The following is a 13,174-nucleotide window of genomic DNA, read 5'->3' as shown; positions in this document are numbered from 1 at the left end:
ACTTTTCAGCCACAAAAAAAAAAAAAAAAGCCAAAATTGTTATCAGCTCATCTAATGCAAAATGAAGTTACAGTGGACAGTCAATAACTAGATGCTGATGCATAATTTTGTATGTCCAGTACTTATAAGTCTTTCCATTTCATTTTCAAGTAACTTTTTGTTATCTCACCACCTCCTCTAAAAGCCTGACTTCATCAGCTTAATGTATTTTTCTGCAGTAGGTTTACCTGATCTAGCTACTGGAGTATGAGATTCTGGAGCAAACTGGAACTACTATTATTATCTTTGTTATTTTACAGATTCTAAATGTCTATTAAATGTCTATTAATTTGAATATTCCTTCTTCTCCTGTAGGGTTTGAATTCAACAAATAAGGACTACTTAATCTCAGAATAACATTCCTCAAGCTACTCTAGTTAGTAGTGGTACAAAATCCTCTAGGATTCATGTCACGTGTGGCGATGTTCAGTTTACTTTCTGATGCTTACCTTAGATTTAACCTGGTTAGAGGGAATCTCTGGGCTAAGTTTCTGGGCTTTTGAGAACCTACTTTAGTGGGCGTGACAGTGAGAGGGAGACCAAGACACCCTTCGCACACATCCTCTCTTTGCTTGAAGGGTATGACTGCAAAGAGAAGTGATCTTGATGAACAGACTGCCAAAGCAAGCAGCAGGGATTTTTTGTTTGTGTCCCCCCCCCTTTTTTTTAAAAATCGTAAAATGACATTTCTTAAGCAAGAATGTAAGCAGGAACTTAAGACTGCATCGCTATTTTATTTTTTTTTGGTTGTTTGGTCATGAAGGAAACACTGTAGACTGTATTCTGTTCTCATGTTGGTGGACACAGAGAGCAGCTGCAATATAATGTGGTGTGGCAGACCTCTGGAAAAGGAGACCAAATCCTGTTTGCACATACAGGACAGACATCCTTTTCTCTGTTTAAAGAACTTAGTCCTTCCAGCAGACCTATCACAAAGCCCTTATTTCATCATGAATCAGTGCACATTCAGGATGCAAAAACAGACTCAGAAATGCATGGCACATTGCTGATAAGTAAAAGGAGAAACGAAAAGGTCAAGTCTTTGAAGCAAATCAGCTAATTCGACAAATAAAAAGCCTGGTTAGGGAACAATGCAGAACTTGATGAATACCCGGGGAACTGCTTCTCAGAATCAACAGGTGCTAGATAACCCATCAAACAGTATCCGCTTTTCCTCCCCCCCCCAATAATTTGCCGGTAGGAACAAGTGAGGTGATGTTTTCCTTTCTATTTATCTGGTTCTCCGGTGTCAGAGTGGTATGGTTAGTACCTGGGAGACATGTCATTTGAAATGCAAAGCCAGCTGAAACTGTAAGAGAGGCAGGCGGAAGATGCCTTCCAAAGGATGAAAAAGGCGTGCTATGTATCTGGCCATTTCACTGTGTAAATAACTTACTTCCACCAAAAATAACAGTAACCAGTTTCGTTGGCAAATATCCCTATCCATTTATACAGGATATTTAAACATGTCTTTCCATTATCAAGTGTAAACACATCTCTGGAAACTGTATTGCCTCTGTGTCACTTCATTACAGTACTTAAGCATATCATAAGAATGGCTTTGACTAATGCCATTAATTTCCCTCTTCTGTTCTCACAGCTTGCATCTCTGCTTTTCTCCCTACTTCTGCATACTTTTAAGGACTCTGAAATCTAGAACAGGAGTAGAAAAGGAGGGATACATTTCATGCAGGCAGTGTCAGATCTTTTCTTTTAACTTCAACCCTAGCCACAGACTTAGGGTAAGAAACTTTTACAGATTTTAAGAAAAGTTATTCAGCTATTCCTGAAAATTCAGTACCAATCTCAAACAAACTTTGCAGTAAGAGCCTAGTCAAAACCCTCAAAAGGGAGAAGAGGGAGACAGATAGAACTTTAACCTCAAATGCTTAACCTGATACTTGGGCAGGAGACTGGGCTGCTATTTCTGGTGTATTAAAGAGCAGTCAGTGGAACATTTTGATATCCAAATTTGGTTTGTCAATGTTGAACTTGTGTTTAGCCAAATGAACAACTAGTGCCTTGGATCTCATTATTGCATGTCTGGACACTGTGTAAATCAGAAGGGATAGTTCAGTTATACTATGAGGAGCCTTGCTTTTAATATTGTTGTTTATACAATACTTAACATTGCTCATAAATACTACAAGCAGAGTAATTGTAAGCACAAAATACAGACAGTTCAAAAATAAAACTGAAAACTCCTGGAGAAAATATGTTCTCCAACTTATTTTTTGTGTTTTGAACTGTATTTGTAACATAGCTACAGAGAAGGTTTTTGGTGGTGTTGTGTTGTGTTTTTTTTGTTTGTTTGTTCGTTTATTTTTAATACATAGAATACATTGTGATATGCCTGATAGCAAAAAAGAGCATTCAATTCAGCTTGAATCTAATTTGACCTAAAATACTACACATTGAGATAAAGACGCTTTCAAGCTGAAGGGAGAGAGAGCATTTCAAGGTGCGTATAAGGATGTTTGCACAGCTCCAAAATCATCTAAAAAGTGAAACATTTTTGTACGGCTCTTTTTTTAAAGTTCAGCTTTTTAAAATATCCTCAAACAGTTAACGCTCTGCTTTCTATGCATACTGTAAATAAACAATGCTAGGCTAGTCCATGTGAAAGCAATGTGAGTACCACCCAGTGCAGCTTTTCTGAAGTAAATGTCAAGTATTTAATAGGTGTATGTAATACTGGAACAAAACTCACCATGGACAAGGAAGAGAAGTATTTATCATGTTTCAGATGACTGTAGATCATCCAACCTGTAGCCCATCATACCACGCACTGCTGAAAGATTTTGCCATAACAACCAAGATCTAAAAAAAAAAAAAAAAAAAAAAAAAAACCACCACAAAATCATAACAATGAAATAGTGAAAACAGTGTTCCTTATTTAAAACAAAATTATCCATTTCACTGCTTTTTAAAACATACTTTTAAAGACAGAAAAAGTCTGCTGCACACCATCATGATCCAGCAGTAGCTTAGTAGCTTCTCTTGACATCATTGCAACATTTTTTGCTCAGATATTTCATCCACAGTACTTTTGAAGGTTTTTCAGCTTTCAGACTTTTCAAGATTCAGATTATTTATTCATTGTTGTTTTATGATAATGGTTTTATGCATTTTTACTCAAATCAATGGTTGCGAGAGCTAACTACTTTATTTTCCTTTTTGTGTTTTTAAGCAGGAATTTGCATTGCCGAACTGCGCCAAAGCACAAACTGCACACACACAAATTAACTAAGTGTAGGGAAGAGCAGAGCAGCGGCTTAGTTGCCTGACTGGGGCTGGCACACGTGCTGACAGGAGACTGATGATGCCCACACTTCGCCTAACATTCAGCACGCTGCTGAACTTGGGTAAGGAGCACACACCAAGCAAGGAGCACTCATATTCTATCAACAGCAACATTGTATTCATCCCAATTCTGTTTCACTACACATGAATGCCAGAGCAATGTGAAGCTCATTGGAGGATCTGATCTGGAGCTGTATTTTTCAGTCCAGCTGATGTGCTGTAAAGCTGGAGAGGTGGGCTCTAAGCCAAGTAGCTGTACAGCTGAGATATAGCTGATGGGGTTCAATGAATAACATGTGATGCCGACATAATCCCACTTTTCCAAAAAAAAATCCTTAGTAGAGTGGCTTGAAAAATACCTTTAAAGAACCCTTCTTCCATGCTGCACTGAAGGAGGTGCAGCAGAAACAGTGACCCAGAAATTTGACAAATTTGGGATTTTTTTCACTCACAGTCAAAAACACATGAAAGGTTTCACGTTTTGAAGCATCCCATTTAATTATTTTCAGATTTCAGGATTTTCTCTCCAAAGAGGCTTTTTATTTCAATTGTATTTTATTTCAAAACTGAGGTTAAAATAAAGTCAAGGCTAAAGTGAGTGTGTGATCAGAACACTGTGGTTGGTCTTTCACAGAACATTTTGAAAACAGGGGGTCCAAAATACACTTTTAATCAGATACAGAATGAGATTTCAAAAACTCTTTCAAGTGGGGTTTTATGTTTTCCATGGAACTGTGCAGATCTTTAAAACTATCAAATTGATTTTCTTTTCACCTTTAAAGGGAAAAGCTTAAGTAAAATGAGTGTAATTTTCTGACTATTTTCCACAGATTGTTTTCGTCTGCATCAACTACATCTTCCTTTTGCCCCCTACAACTAAACTCTGTTAATAGCTGGAGGGCAGCTGCATGACCCCTCCAAACACTTCACCCTTCTGGGCTGCTTTTCTTCTCTTGAAACCTGTTTAGAAACTTGGAATTACAGGCTCTTCCAAGCCATACAGAAAATTTTGAAAATTGAATGGGTAGAAAATGTCACCACACAGATTTACTACAACCAAGTCTTCTTACCCAGATTTATTTTAAAATGGAAATAAATTTGTAATTGACATTAACATGAGAATATTTTATCACCATGGAGACTTCTGTGAAAATCAAAACAAGAACGCTTAGGAAGACATTACAGTCCCATCCAATCATTGTTGATGTGCATATTCTTCTAAATAAATACTTTCCTGCATTCATTTTCTAAGGCTCTTTCAAAGGATAAAACTCCGTATCTTCAACCACGGCCGGGCTTTCTACAGACTCTCTACAACTTTAAGCAGACCCTTCACCAGGCTACTTACAGAGCTCATGCTTCTTGTGTGCCCGCTGTCTTTTCAGCACAAGGGACTGGGAATTGGGGAATGTTTTATTCCCTGAGCAAGACCTGCCTCCCCACCCATTTTGTAGCCTCACTGGCTACAAAACCAGCAGCGCTGGTGTGAGGAACAGGTAGTGTGTGGGCAGGCAGGCATAGAGGAAAGGCTTAGCCTGGCTCTGTGTCTACCCAAACACGCTCATGCCCTTGTTTTGAGAAATATTGCACCTCCAAAGACAGCATTTCTATGTGTACAAGGGTATTTTAACACAGTGTTGCAAGTTCACAGCTTTGTTATAACATGCCAACGTACTACACAGAAGAAAGCTCTAAGTTTTACAGCTAAGTAAAGGCAATTAAATTCAAATAAAACGTGGAACATTTGACACAGTCAGTCGGGGTCTTCCTTTTCACCGTTTCCAACTCTGAACTTGTGAAAGGGCACCAGCCTGGCCTTGCCAATACAAAGAGGTGAGCAATGGGGTAATCAGATGTTCCCCTTAAATGCAACCTTCTTGGACAGGATTAGACATCAGGTGATTAAAGTACCAAAACAAACAACAACAAAAATAATTTTTTTTTTTTTTTTTTTAAAAAGCACTGCAAGGAGACATCTGTCCTCTTTCTCTTTTCTTTCCTTTAAACGATAAAGCATTCATGCAACAACTCCAAAAGTCTTTTTTGCTCTGCTCTCCACTAGAGCAGCATCTTCCCCCCCCGTTTTCACAAACTTCACGTTTTCACAATGTGAGGAGCTGTAGGACACAGAAAGCAGACTGCAAAACGAACAGGGTCCAGCCAGACAACGACAGTCCCATTATCTTCCTGAATAATTGCACCTTCTTTAATAATTACACCATTGTGACTTGTCGTAAGCGCATGGCTGTACTTCGATGCGGTAGTAATGTTCATGTGATCAGTCCCTGCATCTCAAATATGACAGAGCTAACTCACTGCTATGAAGTGCAAAGTCACTAAAACATTTTAACAGAGGCCCCTAAGCATCATTTAATCATATTATTGAGGCCTTTGTCATGCAGGTGGGAAGATTTGCAGGGCTAGATGAACAAGCTGCTCTTATGGATGCTTTAGTGACCAACTTAAAGCTAAAAATGGTGTTTATACAGTCTGCTGACTGCCTTTATCCTTCAAGAAGACATTTACAAAACTGAAATGATGGAAGTTTCGGCATTCCTCTGTTATTCTGACTGTCATAAAATTAAATAGCGTAAAAGGACTTTCATGATTTCATATACCATAAGAATATGAAAGAAAGGATACTCATCCTTACAAGGATGAGCACCATTATTTGGATGCGCATGAACAAATAAGGTAGTATTCTCAGTACAGAAGCTTTCTAAAGATGCTACTAAACATTAAAGTTACTAAACTCTGAGACTACTTCACTGCAGTAACTTACTTAGTTTTACAACAATAATAATATTTTACGCAGGTGTTTTGTTGTTGTTTTTTTTTGTTTTTAAGAAAAAAAGGGAACTAAACCCCCAAACGTCCAAAATGCCAGCAATTACAAATCTGGTCGCTGTAGCCAGTCATGGCCTGCTGCCAGCCAGCACATAGATAGCACAGCGAGGGTCTACTTGCATCTTCCCAATAGCCACACAGCACCTGGTTGCAGCTCTGGGTGCACACAGCCACGGGGGAAGAGCACACTCCCTGCACACTGGCACCATGCAGTCAGCCCCATGGCTGGAGTAGGGGCTGGTACCAGCCCCTCCAACAGGACAGGCAGCATGCTCCAGTTTTAAGGGCAGAGAAATGCAAAAAGATAGTCTCCAAGTCTGGGGTCAAAGATTTGAAGCTTGGTTTCACTTGGAGCCACTTTTACAGCATGCCTATGCCTTGCTGCTGCCTCTGAAAAAACACTTCTAGAAAAGGGTAATTTCTTCACTGTCTTATGCAGCCATGTAAGCATCCAGATGCAACATGAATTAGCAATTGATTTCATTAATTAGAAAAGTTGCTTCGAATGACACAATCATTATTGACAGAAGTAGTTTGCAAGGTTTCTCTATCAAAATCTGTGCCGCCATTTCACTAAGGGTAAGCCTTTTTCTAGCAAGCAACCTGCACTGAAGCCACGGGTTTAGTGTGCATATTTCACAACCTCTGCAAGACTAATCTTGAAGAGCTAATTGCAAATGCTCAGCTGACACTGATAACATTCAGAGGCCCTCCTGCTCTTTCCACCCAGGCCATGCATACCTGCTCCCTTGCTGCTCACCTCCAAGAGCAGTTCACCCGTGCAGCCTGTTGTGCTGTGGCAGCTTCATGAGCTCAGCATGCATCCCTCCAAAATACACACTTGCCTGTAACATACATCAATTTTCACTCATCAGAATGCATCACAGAGGAGATCATTTTATGTAAATGTAACTCTACGTCGAAGCATACTAGTTGATGCCCTTTCTTTCTTTTCTAAATTGAACCGTGGTTGTTGCCTGGTAGAGTGTTAACAAAAAGAAAGCACAAAAACCCAACAGCCTTGTCAGCTCCATGCTGTGCTAAGCAGAACACACTGTGTAAATGTGTATGACTGCTAAGAAGCTTTTATGATAAACACTCAACACATAGCTCATTTTAAATCACTGACGATATTCAAACTGATTGCTATGTATATGATTGTCCTTATCTGCGTGAAAATCTCTCATTGCGTTTTGTTATGCCACGATCTGCATTGATGGCATGTTAAATGCCAATTGATTACTATAAGACGCTGAAGACTAACAATATATTAATTGTGCACAGCAGGAAGAGAAACTGGATTTGTCCCCTTATAATGAACAAAACTGGATCATATCCAGATGACTGCACATTTTGGCCCCTGGCAACTCTCGTAACTGTTGTTTTAATCAAACTTTGTTTTATGTTATGAATATGCAATGGTTTAGATCCGTGGAGTAGCCTGTTATTGCTTGAAACCCTCAAGTTTGTTTTAACAGTGAGACCTTATAACCACAATGCCTAATGAGCGCTGATAAAGTGCTTTTTAGTCCTTATACAAACTCTATTAGCCACTGACCTATTTTCAAAGTGTAACCAATCCAGCTCACTCTTCCAACAACAAATCTGCTCCTCAGAGGCCAAGGAATATGATTTTCCATTAAAAAGCTATTTTCCAAAAAGAATAAATGTCCAAAAATGTAATTAAGCTGTAACTAGGAGCACAGTTAATTAAAAGTGCATCTGGCAGCATGCATTGTTCAAAAAATCTCAGTTTTCAAAGATTTGGTTGATAATAACTTTTCAAACAATAGATTTTCGATTCAATCTCAGGAAGGAAGGCCCACACACCTGGGATCTCTGGACAGTAAGCAATGTTTGTAGCAGAGAAAATGAGACCGCGAAGCAGAAGTTAACATTTCCCTTACATCCTTTATTGCTTTTTTTCCACAGTGATCACCTACCTTACCACATCCTCATTCAGTGACTGCAATGAATTTAAGTCTATCTGCCTCAATGCTTCAATACCATGACATATATAACATTATAAAACATTTTAATTTATTTCTAAATAAGAATGAATTACCAGTGAACAGAATCAATGTGGTTTGAAATATAGGCAGGATTGTACAGCAGAGGCACTAGCGGTATCTATTTCTGCGGAGCATTTATTACAGTATTTGGATGGACATTTTGTTCTTAACTTCCCATTCAAACCATAGCTTGCATCTCATTTAGGTTATTTGCTTCACACCTGCGTGAAGCCTCACAATGCTATGCTGGGATTTGCCTGTGTGGCTTTTAAGCTGTTTGTGGGAAAAATACCTGTTAAGCTGCTGCAAGGGCACAGAACAGCAGAGTCAACATGTCAGTTCATATCAGCAGATGCTGAATATCATCTCTTACATGCACATGCATGGGAATAAACTATGCTTTTACTATCATGAGTAGCATTTTAAAAAGCTGTGCTTTTATTATAATGAGTAGCATTTTAAAAAGCTGTGTGATTTTAAAAAGTCTTTCCTCCTAAATCAACCCATGAACTTCCCTTGTCACTCGCTCTCTTCCATTAGCAGGACATCAGGCAAAGAAATAGGGCTAATGTATTTCCTGCGAAAGAGCTCTGTTCTGAGCAAATATGTAATGAAAATGTGACATTCGTTCTCCAGTGCTGCCATGCACATCCTCTCTGTGACCTACAGATGCTGCAAGACTGACTTTCACAGCAGTATTCAGCCTCTAACTAAGCTCTTGCTGATGGAGGTCAAGAACAGCTGTATTCTGCCCCTGTCAACTACCTATTTCATTTTTTTATGCTAAAGGAGCAGTTTTAGATTTATTTTCCACCTGGCAGAAAATGGTTATTTTGGCACCACCCCCCTGAATATTTTTAATACCTCAGCAGCAGAAAGGAGATAAAGGAGATGCCACCTGCCAAGGACTCCACTTCTCAGCACATTGAAATTCTGTGAACAGCCCTGACACTGCTTTGCAAATCAAGCAGTTGTATCTTCGTCTTCTGTGAACCAAGTAATATTTGGGGGAACTACAGAAGCTCCTGTGCAGCCTGTAGTGCTACACCATAGTTAAAACCAAACCCAATATTTTCCATACTGTTGTTTCCTCACCTTTTGTCTGTGTGAGGTAGGAATGCTTTGAAGCAAGAGAGTAAGGAGCGAAGTCAGAACTGATGGTTTGAACAGATATTCTATTGGCCAGCAATAACAGCTCATTAAGAAACAAGACTGAAGGGACTCCTTATCCAGGAATGAAGTCTTACCCAGCACTGACCACAGATGAAGTCTGAGAGGAGAACACGGCTCCTCTGGTCAGCTCATGTGGAGAGAGCAGCAATGTGGTTGTGCTCAGCATGTGCCCGCAGAACAGTTACTAATCCCTTAATGAATTGGTGATAATTAACAATAAACCTCTAAATATGACAGCCATGTCATCACTTGTGGAAAAAAAAATAAAGCTTGAAATATCACCTACAGTGTGTCGTAATAAAACCTGCCTGGGAGAAATAAGGTTGGAACAGCTTTGTGGCACCTCCTTGTCCTCAACATTTGCTAACAGCAGCCATGTGGGCTGGAACTCCACAGTGAGGGGGTGGCTCAGCATCTGGTTTTACCTTCCTCAGAAGGGTCATTCCTCCTCCCCGCTGGTACAGAGCACACTGGACACCACTGCACACACCTAGCTGGGATTACAAACTAATGAAAACGGCCCTGGTTTCTTGGGAGCAAAGACAGAATTTTAAGAGGTGGGGGAAGGAAACGAGCAACTATAGAGCCTTCAGATTACAAGATAAAGTAATTTAAAGGTAATTTAAGCAGACAATATCTAACCAATTTGCAGTGCACACACTGATGTTAGTGTCAACCTTATCAATAGAAGTGTTGCACTCATGGCCTTCATGCTAGTTGCATCAGTGGTTTTCACCTGGCAACTACTGATGTAACATTTGCCTAATGTTCATTATGATTTCCCTCATCATGATGCACACAGTTGCTCTGAAGGTCTGGTGCCTCGGATCTTGTACAGTGTTTTCTACTGATGGATGCAAGTATGAAATGCTGAATCTCCCTCAAAAATACAGTAAGAAAAATTAAAAAAAAAAATAGAAGCACTTCAGAATGGAAAGGAACTTCATATCTGTACATTCTAAACTGAAGAAAACTCTTCAGTGAGCAGAGAAGCCCGTTATTGCCAAGTCATTAAGATTTTGCAGATATGGAGATTTGAGAATTACTGGTAAGAAACTTCCCTGGTAATTTTCTATCAGAGACACATGGGGAAGTCAAATATGTTCCCAAAACTTCGTGTCCTGCTCTGCAGCCTAGCCATAAATCAGTACTGAGCCCTCAACTCAGAGTCGGTGCTGCTTTTTTATTAAATCATGCTACCAGCTGAAACACAGCCAGCATCAGCGTGCTTACAACAGCACAGTCAGGCATCAGTCAAAAACCCTCTGGGACTTTACAGTTAGAGGTTAAAGCCAGAAACATACATGCACTTCTAAAAGGGTGCAGCAGAGAGCACTGGAGAAAAAATAATGATGTTTTATAACCCAGCTGGGAGGAAGTTGAAAAGCGGCGGTACTGCACCTCCCCTACCTTGTACTTGGCAAGGATGAGTTACCCAACACTGTAAGTGTTGTTTTTGCCTTAAGCTTGCTAGCAATGCTCTCTCAGTTAAGGGGCCACCTGTTCGGAGCTGCAGGCTTGGGACAAGGGAAGGCCAGAAACTCAAAGTGGAGAATACAGGAACTAAGATGAGGACTGACTCTGCCTCTTAGGGAAAGGAACCAATGGGCTCATTTGCCAGAGCATTTTCACTGAGGGACCAAAGGACAGTGGAGATGGCAGAGGCACAGCCAGCAAATTTTCTTCTTACCACTAACAGAAATGCATTGGAAGTAGCCTCCTGAAAGTAGAAGGGAAGTCACAAGAGATGGGAACAAAGAAGAGTTAGTAAGTTTTAACACATTTATTTCTCTGTGAAAATACAGGATAGCAAAATAGCCAAGGAACAAGTAATTTTGCTAGAATGCATAAAATGTAGGAAATTCAAATGGCTCTGAGCTAACTGAATATCCATCAGTTCACAGTCTACGCAACTCTCTAAATTGCTGAGCAAATTAGTTCAGCAGATGTCTTCTGTTATTAAGGCATAAGTACACATTGTACAAACCCCAGAGAGTCAAATTATATTACTGATTTTATAGGGGGTGATAAAACCCAATTTTTGAAACCTATTCTGTTTTAGTATAATCCTTATTGTAACTTAACCCCAGGCAATGACAGCAAAAAAAACAGCAATGCTTTCCCTCACAAGTGACGCAGTTTCCCTGACCAAGATGTTGGTAGCCAAATGTGACTGCTCCTCTTCTACATCACTCTTCCTCTGCGTGTCTAGGAAGACACAAAGCTATTACAGTGTCTAGGAAGGTCCTTTTGCTAGAAATAAGAAGAGATGGGCAGTATTTTTTCTGCTAATTAGATATAAACAAATAAGATAAAGAATTCTGATACTACAGGACGTACTGTACTTTGCTATGTGGTAGATTTATTAGTAATAATTATGAGAATAAGTTACAACCAAAAATCATTAAAGTGAGATTAAAGGCTTATGCTAAAACTATAAAAGCTATGACCTAAGGAGTAACCTATTAATATTAAAAATGCTTCCAAAAAACAAGGACAAAAGTGCTATGTATGGAGGAATAATCAAACCATAAACTTTAGGTAGATGTCTGAATAACCATACTAGAATAGAATTAGAAATACAAATGAAAGAGTACCCATAGTTTTTAGTACTTGACAGACTTTAGAGGAATACCTTCCTTTGAAATTCCTCATCCCAATACCTTTTTCATAGATGAAACAGGTACAAATGCTTGTGCTCCAGAGAGAGCAATATTTGTACAGTTAAAATGAAACAACTTCTCAACCTCTCTTCTCAGTGGCTGATTTTCCAGTTCAAATATTTGGGCTACGGGTCTCTATGTCAATGGGCTTTCTGCTTGCAAAGTCTCAGAAACAATGTTATGGCTATGGCAAATTTGTACTTCGGGGAATACCCAGGATCCTGTGGACTCAAAATGTGGCAGCGTAGGTTGACATCAGGATACTCCTCATTCAGTTGCTCCATAAAATGCCCAGTAAAAGCTAAAGTACAGAACTTAAAAACATGTTTTCAGTATAGATAAGATAGGATGCGTTAGCTTATTTACAGAACTGTTTCTCCCATTTTCTTTCAGAAAAGTGTCAACAGGATGTAAAATGGACATAACTTTTTTTTTTTTCCCCTTCACGTGCTTTTCTAGGCTTTTTTTTTGGCACTGTACACTTCAACTGAAAGCAAGAGAAAGCAAGGCCATTTTTCCTCCCATTGTACACCGTGCTCCTGATGGGGTCACCTCACTGCAAGGAGAGGCCTGTTTGACACCCCACACAGAGAGATGGGAAACGGGGGTGTGAGGGGAGACAGCTGCAGCATCCAGAGGATGGCAGGAAGAAAAAGAGGGTGGGAGGCTTTTATTTTCTTAATTTGCAGCTGTTGTTGCCATAGTTTTTAAATAAATGCAGAGGCAGCCAGCAAAAGAGGGCAGAGGCAGTTCATGAAGCCGAGGGCAGCCCAGGAGGCTCAAAGCAGAGCCCCAAGGCCCTGAGGACTGACACCAGTATTGGAGGCTCTGCATGAAACTCACCACGGCATGTGTACAGAGCTGTATGTCCAGCTGAGGTTGGCTGGGCCTGCAAACTGCCCAGAAATGGTGGTTCTCCTGGGCACAAGGCTAGCATTCAGCCTCCCTGCCTGCCTGCAGCTCACCATGCTGCAGAAGGGGCTTCATCTCCCCAGCAAAGCCCTGGGGGAGCTGTGGTGGTTTTACTCAGGTGGGCAGCCAAGCTCCACCACAACCGCTCTCTCACTCCCCCTCTCCTCAAAGAGGAAGGGGGAGAAAATACAACACAGAGAACTCGAGGTTTGAGATAAGAAAGGT

The 13,174-nt window shown here is 40.2% G+C and overlaps 1 protein-coding gene across 1 annotated transcript in view; it reads right to left on the bottom strand.

Annotated features, from left to right (window-relative positions):
* CHRM3 (cholinergic receptor muscarinic 3) overlaps positions 1 to 13,174 on the bottom strand; it is a 273,820-nt gene that overhangs the window by 187,103 nt on the left and 73,543 nt on the right. The window contains 2 exon segments of the mRNA XM_082756224.1: positions 2,750 to 2,859; positions 6,950 to 7,034. Of these exon segments, the coding sequence (XP_082612350.1) occupies positions 2,750 to 2,778 (29 nt within the window). The 5' untranslated portion in view covers positions 2,779 to 2,859; positions 6,950 to 7,034.

The sequence above is a fragment of the Aythya marila genome (genome assembly GCF_965140915.1).
Source record: "Aythya marila genome assembly, chromosome: 3".
Classification (NCBI taxonomy): Eukaryota; Metazoa; Chordata; class Aves; order Anseriformes; family Anatidae; genus Aythya; species Aythya marila.
This window is presented reverse-complemented; position numbering and strand designations above follow the sequence as displayed.